The sequence below is a fragment of the Squalius cephalus genome (assembly GCF_949319135.1).
Source record: "Squalius cephalus genome assembly, chromosome: 12".
NCBI lineage: Eukaryota > Metazoa > Chordata > Actinopteri > Cypriniformes > Leuciscidae > Squalius > Squalius cephalus.
In genome coordinates this window covers 9,669,045-9,687,114 of record NC_137133.1, presented here as the reverse complement: position 1 = coordinate 9,687,114, position 18,070 = coordinate 9,669,045, and the positions used below count along the sequence as shown (strand labels likewise).

At 37.3% G+C, this 18,070-nt stretch overlaps 1 protein-coding gene across 7 annotated transcripts in view; it reads left to right on the top strand.

Moving 5' to 3' along the window:
• Window positions 1-1,307: 1,307 nt before the first annotated feature.
• The window catches only part of palld (palladin, cytoskeletal associated protein), an 84,937-nt gene continuing 68,174 nt past the window's right edge, over window positions 1,308-18,070 (top strand). For all 7 annotated transcript variants that reach the window (XM_079888114.1, XM_079888119.1, XM_079888117.1 and 4 more), the window contains exons 1-2: window positions 1,308-1,539; window positions 4,226-5,149. In XM_079888114.1, coding sequence (XP_079744240.1) covers window positions 4,227-5,149 — 923 coding nt within the window. In that variant the 5' untranslated portion in view covers window positions 1,308-1,539; window position 4,226. The remainder of the gene's footprint in view (window positions 1,540-4,225; window positions 5,150-18,070) is intronic.

Genomic DNA, 18,070 nt, shown 5'->3' with positions numbered 1-18,070 from the left:
TAGAGAAAAATTTCCAAGCTTTTTATGTGTCCTTCATTTAACAAAAAGAAAAAATGAAACAGGATAACAAACTTTCCAGTATAATCTTTGACTCATTGATGCAGCTGACTGAGACTGTAGCATTGAATCAGTCAGTGGTCTATATGTTTGCGCTGTGACAGACCTTTTTGTCCCTGTCATTGAGGCTCAACTGTAATCAGTGCATGGATTGTTGGGAAACGGGAATAGCTCTGCGCTGTCAGTGTTTATGAAGTGAATGTGATAAGTGTCTTGAAATAGACTCCTACTGCAACACTCACGGCCACGTCTGCCGTCCGTCTCAAACACCTCTCTTAAACCACGGAGAGGCTCTCGTTTTTACATGTTAAAGAAACAGAAAAATCTGTCATCATTTACTCACCCTCATGTCAATCCATACCCGAATGAATTTCTTTCTTCATTCAAACACTAAAGGAGAAATTACAATCCTGGTTGCTGTTTTTTAACGGGAGCTTTCAGGCTTCAAAAAGACTTTAAAAGTACTATAAAAGTGGTTAAATTTAGTCAGCCAGAAAATGTGTCACAAATCCCCAAAACATGAAGCTGCTTATCTTGCTGTATCATCAGTAAGAGGAATCCAAATTCATATCCAAAAAACATGAACTGAGCATGTAAACTTTGTTGCAGTTTTTGTTGTGTCCTCATTTCTATATAAAGTTCTCTGTTAATGGCAGGGTGTCTAATTGGGATAACAGTATATTTAGGGACTGAGCTATTGATATAAGATTAAATTTAGAGTCTTTAGTGACTGGCACACATTGATTTCTGAAAGTGTCATGTCTCCGTACTAAAATGGATTCGTAATGATGAATATTACTTAAAGCGTCATAGTACTTTTATATAAAATGAGTGCACTACGAAAAAATGTACACACTACTACTAAGTTTCTTGAACAGATGATACTACATAAGAAGACAAAAACGAAGATATTTTGAGAAGTTAAATGAGTAGTTTATTTGCTATTTTACCTGTGCTGTAGGTTTGCATAGTTCAGTGCTTTTGTGGCTTGTTTTTAACCGAACAGTCAAGTGTATGTCTGTAAAATGCATTTACATGCCTTTGTGGATATGAAAATGATGTATGTGTGTCTTTGATGTGGGCACATGGATGCTACACACCCCAGAGCTCTCTCTCTCTCTCTCTCTCTCTCTCTCTCTCTCTCTCTCTCTCTCTCTCTCTCTCTCTCTCTCTCTCTCTCTCTCTCTCTCACTCACTGTGTATCTCTCTCTCTTGCTGTGTAACCTGAGCTAGGGTCCAAAATTAGCGGTACTCAGGAAGCGTCAGGGCCCGAGACAGATGGGACAGCAGGCCACTCTCCAGCCACTCTAACCGGCTCACCTCAGAGCACTCAGTAAAACAAGACAAAAGAAAATTAGGACGGAGAAAAGACCCACAACTCTTTGAGGAAAGGAAACATCTTTTCTCATTTTCTGGCATAGAGATCTTGAGGAAAACTGGAACCCTCTGACGGGGACAGATATTTCCAGAAACTGACTTAAGGTAAATGCCTGTTTTTTTGTTTGTTCGTTTGTTGTTGTTTGTATATAATGTCATTGACTGTAAGTAGAAGATCCAATGTGAATAATTTTCATTCTGCTACAAAACAACAAATTGTAGTAAATTATATAATTAGATTCAGAACAGTTCTCAAATGAATGGTCATCTGCGCTATTTGGTTTCAGCTTAACATTCAGTTTAGTATTTCATCCAGTTTCGTCCGGCATCAGATTAATACTTCAACACTTTTACAAATGATTCGGATAAAGTGCATTCAACTGCTCGCATCTGAGATGGAAAATCAAGCATGTCAGTCTGTCAGTCTTGGCTTTCACAATTGTTTGGCTTGTCACATTTATATTCCGCTATCTATAATTCAACAGTACAGAGTAAAGATGCCATAATTTCCACATGAATAATGCAGAAGCAGCATGTGTGTGTGCTTATGTGTAAAAAAGGCTCTTGGTGGGGAGGTGGTTGCTGCTGTGAAATGCAGCCCTTGAGGATTAAAAATAACAACAGCTGGCCTTCAGGACGCCATGATGGAGAGAAAGTCACACTGTCATGTCTCTTCATATACACACATGCCCGCACACCTTTACATACAACACCTGGTCACTTTATGTGAACATTGTGTAAACAAAGTCGACTTTAACAAAACCTGAAGACACGATTGAAATAAAGCACTTTATGTCATCAATTAATAGACCATAAATAATAAATATACATGTACAAACACGCTTTTACAGTAGAAAAGTAGTCATAAAGTTAGCAGGAACACATTAACGTGTCTCAGACATGTGCATGAAGTGTTAACACACATTGGCCAGTTCCCCTGCACGTATTCAGAGCTGAGGTGTGTTTTCTCAGAGACCTGATCTGTTGGTTGAAGGGTTTCGCTATGCTGCAGACACTGTCTCATATTAATGTTTCACCAATGTGTGGTATGTCAGACCAAACACTTTCCCTGAATTATGGCGAAGGATCCTCTCCACAGGTTATTGAGGATGCAATCATTCACTGTCGGATTCGAAGGTGTTTTTCCACAAAACTCAAATCCACAATAGGGTTATGAAGCAGCCAATAATACATTAAAACAAAACCTTTTTCTTTAAGTAATAAAACATTAGTTTACATTTATGGATCAACTATAACAACTTTACTTTACTTTTAAGTTTACCTGTTGCATAACATTCTGTCTATTAAGATCCCTTATGAGGTTGGGTTTTGAAGGCAGCAAAGTGCATCCCTCGATGACTATGATATCCCACTATCCAGTGCGTGTATTTGGGAGATTGATTGAAATATAAAAAATGTGCCTATTAAATTGATTGAAAAGAAACTTATGACTTAATTAATACCAATAAATAAGCATTATAGTCTGTAAATATTTGCAAGAATCTGTTATAGATTATTAGACTATTAGCTTTATGAAGTGCCTTATGAACCCGCCTTTTATGAAACCTAATAAGATTTCATCATACACATGCTATTTTTTTTACATTTATATAAAAATGTCTACATATAAATAAGTTGCTTGCATATATTTAATGCCATATTTTTTATTTACATAAAAATACTGTTCAAAAGTTTTGAAGCATAAGTCTCTTATTATGCTTACCATGGCTGCAATTATTTAGTCAAAAATAGAGAAAAACAGTAATTTTATGAAATGTTATTACAATTTAAAATAGCTGTTTTCTATTTTAATAGGCTATATTTTAAATGTAATTCATTCCTGTGATGGCAAAGCTGAATTTTCAGCATCATTACTCCAGTCTTCAGTGTCACAGAAAACTTCCTAATATGCTGATTTAATACTTCTTCTCCTTCTTCTCCATCTTTAAGAATAGAAAATTCAAAAGAACAGCATTTATTTGAAATACTTTTTTGTAGCAATGTCTTTACTGCCAATTTTATCAAGAAATAAAAACTTACTGATCAAAGTTTTAAACAGTAGCTACTGTGTATGTTTATTTTTATTTAATGTGTCAGATTATTGAGACCCAAAAATGTACAGTGTCGGGTTGTCTTCAGAAGTCACTGGAAAAATAGATATAGATTGATGTGAGGACAGTAAAGAGTAGATAATAGACGAGGGAATAAACAAGGTAAAGGCAGCACCAGTGTTAAATGGCACTCATGCCTTGTTAATGCCGGACAGCTGTGCTCAAAGTATGCCAGTCTGAGTCATCATACGACAACTGCCCGTGATCCATCTCTGGTGTGAGTGTGTTTACACTAATCTGAGTGCATGAATATGGCGTAGAACACAGACATTGCTCATCTTCAGTACTATGATTCTGATATTCCAACACATTCTCATCCTAGGGCATCATATACTGACGCTTTGGACATTTCGTCTACATCGAACGCACATGACACCCTTTAGCGTCAATATGACACGCACAGAGCTTTGTTCGGTTATGGGTAGGTTTAGGTCTGGGGTAGGGTTAGGGTTAGACCACTAGGAGGCGCCTTCTGTCTCATATCTATCTGCGTCTCATATTGACGCTAAAGGGTGCCATGTGCGTTCGATGTAGACGAAATGTCAAAAGCGTCAGTATATGACGCCTTGGGATGAGAACGGGCTGGATATTCCTGATTTATGTATTTTTATAAAACGTAAATAAGAGGGTCTGTGATGTTTTTTTTTCCACCTGTCTTTTTATGGATTTGTGTATTGCAGGATGCAGGACAGGAGTTGGAATGACACACTCCCCCTCTCTCTGCTGATGAAAGAGGCGTGTCCTCCAGGAGGCGTGTCCTTCGAGGGGGATGGGGGCGTGCTTTCAGTGCCATCTCTTGATGGTGAGGTTTACTTGGACCCAGTAACTGAGCTGGATAGTGGGGATGGGGACTTTCCAGAACTTTCTGCTTTCCTGAGCCAGGACGAGATGAACTTCAGTCTGGACCTGGCTCGAGAGGCCATGAGTGACGCAGGTGACCCAAATGACCTAGATGAACCACCCGTTTCCTCAGAGCACCTGCCCCTTTACTCAGAAACCAAAGACCACGCTCTCCAAGATTCAACATCTCAGTCAGCTGACGCCACATCTGGCAAAGTCACATCCAATCAGAGCATGCCGCTCAGCAGGCCTAACCAGCCCTGCACTGCTCCTGAATCGCCCGAAAAGTTCATCTGCCAAAAAACAATCACGCCAGTATATAAGCAGGACCGGCCCCGGCTGGTCCACGGAGGCCTGGAGCTCAACGAACGAGCTGCTTCAGCTACTGAGTTCTGCAGCCGAGCTGCTACCTTCATTGAGGAGCTCTCCTCCATCTTCAAAGGCTCCGCACGTGTGGAGCAGAAAGTTGATGAAGACTCCTCCTCACCCGACAGTGGCTACTTGTCTCCAAGGAGCCACCGACTGGCCATGCAGCAGGCTCAGCCACCTTCATCCTCTTCATCTTCATCTGAGCCCAAGCAGGAAGGCGTGCAGCAGGGCCGAGTTGATGTTGGGTCAGATGAGCAACAGAGACGAGGTGTTAGTCTAGATGGACCCATGGCTCCTCCACACTTCACCCAGAAACTGAAGAGCCAGGAAGTAGCAGAAGGAAGTCCTATCCGCCTGGAATGCCGGGTCACTGGAAACCCGCTTCCGCTAGTCAGGTATGAAAACCATTCTTTATGTTACCCAGTTATTTCCAGTACCTGCTAGCATTGGGTTGTGCTGTTTTCTTTAATGTGCCTAATATATTCATGAAAGCAGACATTGCGGATATTTTTTTTATGCCAGTACTGGAAAGTTAACAAACAAACAGATGCTATTTTTAGTGATACCCCTGCAAGCCTTGGTGCAATGTCAGACTCAGTCCTCCTGCAAGGAGGGGACTCCTCAGTACTGTGGAATCTTAGAACGATCCCTGCAAATGTTCCAAAGAAACACAAAGGAAGTGTGCGAATTATAGAATCGACTTTTAAATAGAACTTCTAGTAATTTTCGAGATTACGGTTAAGGTTATTGATGTTTGTCGTGCAATGCAAATGTTGACAATATATTTGTGCTGTGTAAAACTAAAGTGATAATGACAATACTTTTATTGTGTAGATGTACCATCCAATACACATATAACAAAACATATATTAAAAAACAGTACATATAAGACCCCCTGTCCCATAAACTTTTTGTATTGACTCCCTTTGGTGGGGTTGAAGTCTTAATCAGTGGGATCAGAGCGGACATTGAACATAATCTCATCAAAGGTTATACTCTAAATTTAAATTTGGCAACTTGCCATATATTTGTTGATGCTCTAAACACATCAGTTATCATATTAGATTTGTTCTATCAACTTTTTTTCTCAATTTGGGCATTGCAAGTTTTGAAATTCATCAGTATATACCTATATCCTTTAAGTGCAGACATTATTGAGATGGTGGCACTGATCAGTGAACAGAATCATGGGCTTGAGATCATTTAAGACAGCATGCATATGTGTGTGTACATATGTCTCAGAGATACTCTTGATGGTGCAACTACCCACATCGTGTGGGCATAGTGTCCATTGAGACACTATGTGGAAATTAGTGGTTGCAAACAGATCACAGAATGTCTGTGTGGTCCCATTACCCACCTTAGGAATCATGTTGGTACAGCTGCTGTTTGAGTGGGGTTGTTTACTTGTATTTAGCAGACGCTTTCATTCTAGTCACTGATGTTGTTCTGGAGCGCAGTGTGTTCAGGCAAAGAAGTGATGAGGTCTGTGAACTCAGTTACTTTCCACACTTTTGTTAATATGCTACCCATATCCCTCTCAATAAAATTAAAAGTGCATCTGAACACCTGAGTGGTTTTAAAAAGCTATTTTCATTAGAGCTGATCTCCCCACTCCACTGATAACACTGAGGAAATATTCTAAGAACTACCAGTCGCTATCAGACAGATTCTTTCTTTAATGTGATGTCTATTGCCGTTGACATGTAAGGCTGATGGTGGTGGTGCTGCGCTATGTTCCATAATCTACACTAAAAAACAGGGTTAGTTCACCCAAAAATTTAAATGTTGTCATCATTACTCACCCTCAAGTTGTTCCAAACCTGTATGAGTTTCTTTCTTCTGCTGAACATAAAAGAAGATATTTTAAAGAATGTTGGTAACTAGGCAGTTGACGGCACCCATTGACTTCCATAGTAGGAGGAAAATACCATGAAGTAAATGGTTATGATGACTGAGTAATTGAAAATATTAACTTGACCCATTAACTTCACTGTGAAATTTAAAGGGGTGGTATAATGCTCTTTTCACAAGATGTAAAATAAATCTCTGATGTCCCCAGAGTATGTATGTGAAGTTTTAGCTCAAAATACCCCACAGATATTTTTATATAGCACGTTAAAGATGTCACTTTTTGTGTCTGTCCCTTTAAATGCAAATGAGCTGCTGCCCCCAGCACAGAGGGCGGAGCTACAACAACTTGTGTCCTTTTACCTCACACAGACATGCACTGAAAATTTCAAAAACATTTAGCCTTTTATGTTCAAACCGGAGTCAGAAAGATAGAGAGACTCAAGAAGAAGTGACAACATCTAGACAACATTTAAGAATGGTTAGTTGATGAATTTATGTAGCTTATGTGTAGTTATCTTCTAGTCATTGATTAGCATACTCTGTCTTGATAATCTATAAATCGTGTTCCGGGGGCGGGGTTTATGTAAATGTTAGGGTTCGTAATGTCACTAACCCGGGAGGAATGTTGTGTAGTCCCTACCAGCCATTTGTTGTAGTCCTTAAAAAGCAATTTCTTTAAAAGAAAATATCTCCCTTTGCTTTGAACTTTGAGCGTTGTAACTTTGCAGATGTTGTTTATGCTCAAACAGCAACATTATACACTAACTATCAACCACCCCTTTAAATAACATGAGGAGAGGCACTACATGTACATCCAAATAGTAACTAAAGAGTAACCAAAATACCAAAGTGTAGTTATAAACTGCTTAAATCATCTGAATTCAGTCAGATTTACCAAACAGAAAGTACGGTTTGTGTGGCTAAACTTTTTCTTTCAGTTTTTAAATGGGTGAGTAGTAGAAACACTCGTTTTTTTTATGTTGCTTCATAAAAGCCTTTTTTTTTCAAATGATTTTGTTGATAAATAGGTTTATAGTGCATTTTCACCATAATTTCAGGCTGCTTACACAGGCAGTATGAATGCTGCAATCTGTTAATTTTGTCTGATTATGCATTGTTTATATGTGTGGCATGAAACAAGCTTACTGTATATTTTGCTGTCAAACAGCATAGTTCTCCAGCTAGAATAGCATTAATCCAGATCTAACCAGTATAAACCAGTCTGGACCAGCAAGGAAAGTTAGTCATTTCAGCCTGCACTTACCAGTTGCTATTATAGAAATTATGAATTGAAGGGGGAAGTATCAAAATTATTTAACCCAATATAAAAAAAGAAAGAAAAAAAAGCAGTGTTGAATTTTCAAGTACAAAAAAAAATAAAAAAAAAATAAAATAAAATAATAATAATAATAATTATATATATATATATATATATATATATATATATATATATATATATAATGTTTTTAGCCTGACATCAGATGTTTGATGTTCTGTTAGTCTGAGTGCATAAACACAGAGCTCTGTGTTTTCTGATCTGCACAGCAGCACACACTGTTTTCCACCCCAGCAACAGGAGGTTCAGTGTCGAGCTAGAGAGGGGCAACAGTAAAATGGGATTTAAGCCCACGTAGGGTTGCATAATGAAAGGGGACAGAGATACAGTTGGACTCCAGGGACGTAGTGGTTGCACACTGGAAATGCAAAGCCTCGTCCGTCTCCCTCTGCCACTGCAACCGGGCCTCATCCTGTCAATATAAATAGTCCTCTGGTCGGCATGGAGGAGCCAGGCTCTGGAATGCTATCCATGCCATGACTTGACACTTTCCATACGGCTTTACTTTCTCCACCTTTCTACACCTTCTTAGGGAATATGTAGATATCAGAGAGAGAGAGAGAGAGAGAGAGAGAGAGAGAGAGAGAGAGAGAGAGAGAGAGAGAGAGAGCACAGAAAACCTCCAAAGGGAGATGTAGCATGTGGGTCACAGTGATTTTGCCAAGTAAGACATGTTCCTGAGTCAACATATTTTGTTAATCCTGGAACAACATTCCTGTCCGAATATTTATCCCTACCCCTAAAGCTAACCATACTCATAATTTATCCCTAAAATCAAAGTGAAATGATACCACTGATGTAAACAGTTTAAACTTGACATAAACTTTAAACTTGTACCTCAAATCTGATTGATTGATTGATTGAAATGTTGTTCCAGGATCAACAAAGATTTAACTCAGGTTTACTGTAGCATGTGACCTGCCATTTATCCAAGATTTGCTGATGGTGTGTTTTTGGCCTCTAGGTGGGAGTGTTGCATCTCAAGTTTGAGTTAGATTGTGCAAGACCAGATATAGTTCATTTTCTCAGAAACGTTCTTCTCGTAGACACTACAGAGACCCTTGAAATATAAATACTGTAATGATTACATACAGCTGTTACATAACCCATGGATATATTTATTGAGACATGTTTTTCGCAGTTTGCATGGATGGGCTAAAGGTAGAGAGGGTAGCTTGAAGTTTCTGGAGACATTTCTTGCAGATCCGGAAATCCCTTTGGAAAATACTAACACTTCAGTTCATCTACAATATAACCCAGAAGTAACAAATGGGAACAATTTTTGAATTTATGAAAATATATTGATCTGTGTTTGTTTTTTGTTTTGTTTGCTCCAGAAACTATTTGAACTGAAACTCAAGCAAAACAAATTTCTCTTAATCAGTATTTTTGACTTGTTTTCCAGTAATAATATCTAGACATATTTAAAACAGAGAAGCTAAACTGAATGATATCTATGTTTAAAACAAAAAATATGCAATTTAATAGATTGTTTTTGTTATTTTAGGGATGTTCTATACTGGATATCTTTACTGGGCAACAAAATGAGAGGATTTAATTAAATAAAAAAGATTTTTACTGTCCATTAGGAGTTGAGAGTATTAGTAAATAGTATTTTTTCTTGTCAGGTCCATGATCTTACGAAACAGTTTCTTTACACATATTGTGTAGAAATGGAAATTGTGACTGAGTAAATAGAGTACATCTCTAGTTTCCATCTTAAACAGTAAGACAGTGGTTTAATATAAACAGACTGGTGAATTATGAGTTCCTGAAAGTGTCTATTGCATCTAATGTCTGAATCAGACATGCATATTCTTGCCTCTGTCTTAACTTGATTTGCTCCTTGAAGGTCAAATGGCAATGAATCACGCTAAATGGACATTCCATTTATATAACATGAACCAATTCAATAATCAGGTCTTTACACTGAGTACACTATACTATTGTAATATATTCATATCATGTTAATAATTACTGTATTTATAATGTCTACTGGCCGATGTGAATATCAAATGTTACCTTTTATGTGCACTATTCATTCTTAACTTGTTGATCGGCTAGGAATTTTTGTATTTCTCATCTCTTCACAAAGTCATGGGTGTGAAGACTTTCTCACGCACCCTTCTGAAATCAAATCGTGTGTGACGAAACAGCGCCAGTTTTCTGTTGCGTCTACTGAACCTGTAAATGACATCATCAGCATGTGTCAAGCTCCAGTGTGAATACATCAGAGTTGACTGACATCATTTTGAGTCAGTAAGCTAATGCATCTTCCGTTAAGTGTTGCGCATTAAACATTCACATTGCTACATTGTTCCGTGTCTGTCTGACTGACTGGCTGATCCAACTCAATGCCTTTCTTCTGTGTGTCAGTGAGGATACATAATAGGCTATGCAGTGCAATGTAGACCTAATGGACAATTTCCTTCAGAAAAAAAAAAAATAATGGATTTTTCCACTGTAAGGTTGATATGTTTGTGAAATGGGCCTAAACAGGAAGTCAGTGTGGCTGACAGTCTTCTCGATTTGTCTTTTAGTGATCCGTGCTGAACTAGATAGTGACCAGGTGACCTCATCTATAGTATAGAGTGGAGTATATCTTCCCTCTTCACATTCTTTGATTTAAACCATTAACCCCAATCATTTGCAGGTGTGGAGAGGCAAGGCGTTAGGTAAACATTGGGTTTGGCAGAGAGGTAAATATAGTGCCCAGGCTGATAGAGGTGCCTCTGTAGATTTATGCATCTAAGGAATGAAACCCAGAAAACTCTCAGAGTAGAGTGTGTGTGTGTGTGTGTGTGTGTGTGTGTGTGTGTGTGTGTGTGTGTGTGCGTGTGCGTGTGCGTGTGCGTGTGCGTGTGCGCGTGCGCGTGTGCGTGTGTGTGTGTACTTGTACAACTATCTTTGTGAGGACCAGTTTGAGTTTTAGACCATTGGAGTGAGGACAAAGAGAGTAAAGTGAGGACATATTGGCCGGTCCTCACTTTCTGAGACCCCTTTAAAGGCCTGTTTGAGGGTCAAGACTTGGTTTTAGTGATAAGGTTATAATTAGGTTAAGGGTAGGTTTAGGGTAAGGGTTCGGGTTAGGCACTTAGTTGTGATGGGTAAGGTTAGGGTAAGCGGCTGTGTCATTGAATATCCTCATAAAGATAGATGTACAAGAATGTGTGTGTGTGTGTGTGTGTGTGTGTGCGTGTGTGTGCGTGTGCGCGTGTGTGTGTGTGTCCTCCACAGAATTTCACATCTGTTCATCAGTATTGCCTTTACGGCTGTACAGTCAGTGGAGATGTAACACACTCACTCTGGTATCAATTATATTACATTCTTAATTTTCATTTCATTCTTCGTTTACTCATTTATTTATTAGTGTAGTTGATCACAGTGTCCGCCTGGGAAGATTACTCTTCTTGGGTGGACATATAAGCCTGTGTAAAGATGAGACAGTTTTTCTAGATGTTCCAGAAATGCAATCGTGTGTTAGTGGTGGAAAAAAGAAATTGACACAAACACAGCCTGTTCAGTTAATAACAGAAAAGTACTTCAAATGATATTCAATATCTTAATGTAGCCTTGTCTATTTTGAGATTAACATAATAGTCAAGTTTCAACTTTCTTGTTTACTGGAAAGATCTCAATTCAACTGCACTAGGCCACTCAATATGCATTTTAAGGTCATTTAAAGGGTGTCAGTAAGGTGTAGGAATATTTTAGGATTGTGAAACTTTAGAGAGTTACAGAGGACAGCTCTGAGATGAACATACCCAAACTTCAGCCTCCTAGCTTGCTGGGAAGCTTTAAATGTAAGAATGTCAAAAATACATATATTTTATGCTTAATTTTGAGAGGTTCAATTTAGAAAAGCACAGAGATGCCATGTTGGAACAGTGTTCCTAAATTTAGCCCCCAAATGCAAAAACATGACTTTTATAATCGGAGACTTCCTAAAATGCATTTAAAGGGGAAACATAATAGCCCTACATCATCAATCTCCACAATAACCACACAAATGTACAATTGAGCTTAGGTAAATGTATCCATATCAATAATATGTTTAAATTTACAATTAAAAATAGATTGCATGTTTAACATAAAACTAATTACACACTTGTACTGAATTTCTGTGTAGTTAATAATGTTTTTATTTGAGTCTGGGTTATTGTCATTGTGTGCATGCATGGCTTGGCTTCATTTGTCATTCCTGTTATCTGAACTGTTGTTTAACGTCATCTTTTGTAATGGATCATAAATGCTATTAGCCATAAAGACATGCATAATTTTCAACATGACTGCATGATTCTGTTGGCAAACAAATGTCACTAGTCCGTGAGCATGTGTGCATGCTGATGCTCCACAATACGCATCTTGATATTTTTAAGGAACATTTTGCAAGAATTTGTTGTGAAAAGGGTAAACAAATACAGCATATAACAAACACCATGAGTCACACACAAACACACACACACACACACACACTGCGGGAGGACAAGGTTCTCATTATAATAAAACTAATTGGAAACAAAGTGATGTGGAAGTTATGTTCACCCATGGGAGCAGCTTCGCAATGAGTGTGAGCATGTGTGTGTATTCATTACTTCTCTGGTTAATGGCTCTTTCACATTTTATCACTTGTTTCCCTTGGGCATGTTCTTTGATGAGGTTGCCAGATCTTAGCAGGAGATCCTCCCTCTTACTTCTAAAAATGCCCCTTGCAGTCACTCTGAATAATAAGCACAGCTTTGCGTGCCAGCATCATTCCCCCTTCACCACACTCTCAAGAGGAAGAGAGAAAGATTGTGAATGAATATGAAATTAAGCTAAAAACGTTTAAACTGAAATAACAGTTCATCTTGTTACCGGTTTGGGGTCGGTATGATTTTTTTAAAGATTTTTGAAAGAAGTCTCTTATGTATGCATTTATGTGTTAAAATAAAGTAAAAAAGTAATATTGTGAAAAATATTATTACCATTTAAAAGAACTGTTTTCTGTTTAATATATTTTAAATGACAGCTGAGTTTTCAGCATCATTACTTCAGTCTTCAGTGTCACATGATCCTTCAGTAATCATGATTTGCTGCTCAAGAAACATTTCTTATTATTATCAATGTTGAAAACAGCTTAATGTTTTTGTGGAAACTGACTTTTTTTTTGATGAATGGAAAGTTCAAAAGATCAGTATTTATAGAAATATTTTGTAACATTATAAATTACACTGATTTCAATTTTAATCAGTGTAATGCATCCTTGCTGACTTAAAGTGCCAATTAAAAAAGAAAAAAAGAAGAAGAACTGACCCTAAACTTTTGAATGGTGTGTACTGTGTTTGAAGAGCCTTTCGACTGCGTTGTAAATCCCTGAACACCTGGTACTCTCCTTGTTTACAATGTTTCTTCAAATGCTAACGGGACGGAACAGCATAGCGATGCATTATTGGTGTGTTTGTTTGTACAAAATGTTCAGACGTAGTCTGCCACAGTTGGAAATTTCCTCAAAAGGAAGAACATCAGAACATAGGTGAATAATCATTGACGCATGTTCTGTAACATGGAGCAAGAGGAAGCAGAAGCTAGAGGGAGAGAGGGAAGGAAAGAGAACAGGGAATAAGGATGAATAAGGATGTTTTTTTGTCTGTGCCAACATTCTTGGAATGAACCACAAGAAGACTTGTCATGGAAATAGAGCATTTTCTGACAAGAGCTGGAATTTAAGAGGGGCTGAAGGGAGGAGAGTGAGGGAGAAGCATGTATATGTAGGGAAGAATCTTGCTTGGGAAAGAAGTGAGGAATTCTTGCTTGGCGGAAACATTTTGGTTGGCAGCTAGGAGAACCACAAGTGTGTCACTGTGCTACACTGAACAAACACGCAGACTTTGCTTTGGCGTTAACAGTCCTACCAACACTTGATGCTAACATGCTAAAAGACACACTCGTTATTGTTAAATGGTGCGAGCTCATAAAGACACCAATGAATTTTGATTATAATTTATAATGCTACAAAAGATTTAGATTTAAAATAGTTGCTGTTCTTTTAAACTTTATATTTATCAAAGAATCCTGAAAAAAAGATCTTTGTTTCCTCAAAAATATTAAGCAGCATTGTTTTTAACATTGATAATAAAAATAAATATTTCTCGAGCAGCAAATTAGCATATTAGAATGATTTCTGAATGATCATGTGACACTGAAGACTGGAGTAATGATGTTGAAAATTCAGCTTTGCCATCACAGGAATAAATTCAATTTTAAAGTATATTAAAAATAGAAGTTAATAGTTACTTTAAATTGTTGTTTTTTTATTGTATTTTTGATCAGAGAAATGCAGCCTTGGTGAGCATAAGTGACTTTATAGTGACTTTTTAAGTGACTTTAGAGTATTACAGTGTCACTGTTTGATCTGTGGGAAAAGTTCTCTGCCAGGTTTTATACCTTCTCCCATTTGGTAGCTTGTAATTATGATGTCATCTCATAAACTTGAGTCTATAACTGCAGTGGATGACTCAAGTATGTGTTTGTGTGATACATTTAAAACATACGGATCAGAAATGAGTCAATGATGAGATCTTGGTCTTCTCGCAAACCCCTTTGGTACTGACCTCTGACCCTGTATCTTTGTTGTGTATGTTAATCGCTATCATGATCCCTGGGATTTGAGCGAGGAGTCTCAACACATCTCCATAATGGAAATGCTGACTTCAATTTTGGCCTAAATCCCAGCTCATTATGACTTAACACTGACTTTGTCATCACAACCCTCTGATGTGTTTGAATCATGTGATGTGCTTAAGATTTTACTTGGTGTACTTTTCCACATCTTTAGATCTTTGCAAATAATGGTTGATTTTAGGGTCAGTGACAAAAAAGGAAAAATCTAGCTTAAAATGCATGTGCCAAATTCTTAATATTTGTATATCTTTTATTTCATGTCTATATAACTTTTATACCATTTTTAAAAAGCAAAAGTTCCAGTGTAATCTGTTATTTTAAAAGTCTTGAGGATCTGTGGAGGTCCTCTGTATTATATAATTTCTTGTTTTATATTATTCCCTGCTGGTTTCTTTGTACATCAACCTGCTTTGTTGCAAGTATTCACTCACTTGATCATACAGTTTTTTATATGCTTTATATGTGTCTTAATACTGCAAGTTTTTTTAGCTGATGCAATCCCAACCTAATCATTCATTTCAAACATAAACTTAAGCTGTCTTTTGTGTATGATGATCTTTACCCTGCCGTTTTTACCACATTCTGCACGCAACGTATAGACTGAAGTTCAGAACAGTATCTGTGTTCAGCACAGGGCACTTAGACATTGAGAGATTAACATTACTGTATGACGTAACCCTTAGCAACGGTGTTCCCATGAAGTACTGTTGTGTTTTGTTTATGCCGAGATGACAGTGCCGTGTACAGCAGCAACCTGGGACTGAGAAACAATAAAAATAAAAAGAAACACTTGAGTACAGAGAAATGCAAACACAAACACTCACTGCAAGAGCTCATTTGAAACGACAGCAAACACATACACATTAGTTATAGTTAAATGCACTGCAGTTATCACAATGTTGACTTAATTCTAAATATGATAATATACTGATTAATGGTCATGGACAACAATTTAAATCTTTTAAATTGTTGTACGTTAGTGATTCCAGCTTACATGAAAAATTTTTTAGCTAGTAACATTATATTACACATTATAATCAGACTACTTTTAGATTACTTTTGACTTAACTCGTTTATCACATTAATTTAAATAGGACAATCTTGTACCATATTGATATGAATACAAAAAGAAGAAAATATATTCCATTCTTTGTTATCAACAACATGAAATGGATTTAATATTACATTATGTCAGCGTTTCGTGATGGAACTGCAGGGTGTTCGTGAGTTTAAAGAAAAGCTATTAATAAAATCCTAATATAAATATTATGTAAATATTTAAAAACTTGTTTCATTCTCACGATATTATTTTAATGATAGCATTTATTTTAGTAAATGGTTATTAACTAATCATCAAGTGTACATTTTGCTCTCCCTTTCTTTTCCTTTGTGCTGTGAGAACAGTTTCCTGTTGATAAGAAGAGTAATTAAAGCCTGGTAAGCTGATAGACAAAGTCAGCAGCCTGTTTGCAGAACTGATAAGAGTATAAACTGTGGTCCTGAAGCCACAATGCTGCACTACAACAGTCACAGGAGGATAATAATGATGACACTGATGATGTCATGAGGGCAGTCACGATAAAACAGGGACAGTTAGAGAGAAATATCCACATGCAGCTGCAGAGAGGAACGCAATAATGCTGGTGTGAATGAGCCAAAGACGTGGGGAGAGGTCAAAGGTCACAATAACAAGACCAAAAATCCACCAAAGGTTCCATACTCACAGAGCTGCGTGAAACGGCACACACGTCAACTAACTTCGAACACTTGCTTGGTTCTTAGACACACTCACACTGACACACGTAAAGAACAGGGTGGTGTTAACAAGGACTCTGTCACTTTGGCATGCTAACGTCTGTTTGCTAGTGCACACGTATGCATACTGACGTCCGAAAATATTCTGCGTTATCTTGGCTGATGTCAGGTCTGGCCATGTATGGAATAAAGACTTTCACACACACTTAAGTAGCAGCATGTTGGATTCATGGGGTGTACCGTGATGCAGGGTTTGATATGGCTGTTAGCTTTGAATGTGCCTGAATTCTTGTGTTTGGGCCAAAAAACTGACAGTCTTTGAACCTTAATCTGCTATCAATTATGTATCTTATACATTATCTCTCATATCTGAAGACTGAATGTTAGCATTTGTTTGTGGTGTAATTGTATTGTGATTCGTTCTGATTCGTTGGTGTGAAAAGCAGGTGTTTGTGTTTATGACTGGTTTATTGTATGTGTGTACACGCAAGTGTATGTGGGTGTGTGCATGTCTGTGAATGAATGACCATGCTTACGCCTGGTATTACGAAAGAATGTTACAAAATATTCTATTTCAAATAAATTATGTTCTTTTGAACTTTCTGTTCATCAAAAAATCCTGAAAAAAAACTGTTTTCAACATTGGTAATAATCATAAATGTTTCTTGAGCAGCAAATCAGCATATTACAATGATTTCTGAAGGATCATGTGACACTGAAGACTGGAGTAATGATTCTGAAAATTCAGCTTTGATCACAGAAATAAATTACATTTTAAAATATATTCAAATAGAAAACAGATATTTTAAATTGTAATGATATTTAACAATATTACTGTTTTTATTTTATTTGTTATTTTTTTATCAAATAAATGCAGCCTTGGTGAGCATAAGAGACTTATAAAAATAAAAAATCTTATTGATCCCAAACTTTTTAACGGCAGCGTACATATTTGTATTATATCCTTATGTTATTTCATAATATACATATAGTTCAAGTCTGACTACATTCTGTCTTCATAATATTTTTGTAATATACATATTTATACAGTTGTAATCTAAATTATTTAACCCCCATTGCAAATCAGGTTTATTGGCAAAATTTACAGACTTTCAGCAGTTTGCAATGGACAAATCAAACAAAAGTAATTAAAATAGCTCAACACAGCCAATGTTTCAAGTGGTTTCCCCAAACTGAACTGAAAATTCAACTTGTAATGACTTCTGCATTCTCAAAATGATTCAACCTCCTGAATAGAATCCCTCACAACAGCACAAATCTGTAAAACAGGTGTTTTCTCAAGCACACCTGATGCATCTAATCAAGGGCTTAATTATTTGCACCAGGTTTGCTTGAGCTAGAACACATGAAATATCTAAACAACGGGCTATTGTTGAGTGTCACGGTTGACTGCATGTTAGAAATATGGCTAAGTCAAAAGAATGGTCCAAAAAGTTAAGAGAAGATATAATCACAAAAAAGGAAAGGGATACAAAAAGATAGCGAAAGCATCAAATGTTCCTAGAGACACCGTTGGAGGCATAGTTTGTAAGTTTAAAGTTAAAGGAACAGTGGTTACACTTCCTGGACAGGGCAGAAAAAGAAAGCTATCAACGGCTGCAACCAGATTTCTGAGAAGGCTGCACAAAACCTGCAGCAAGACTTGATGGCAACAGGAACTGAGGTTTCAGCTTGCACAGTAAGGTGC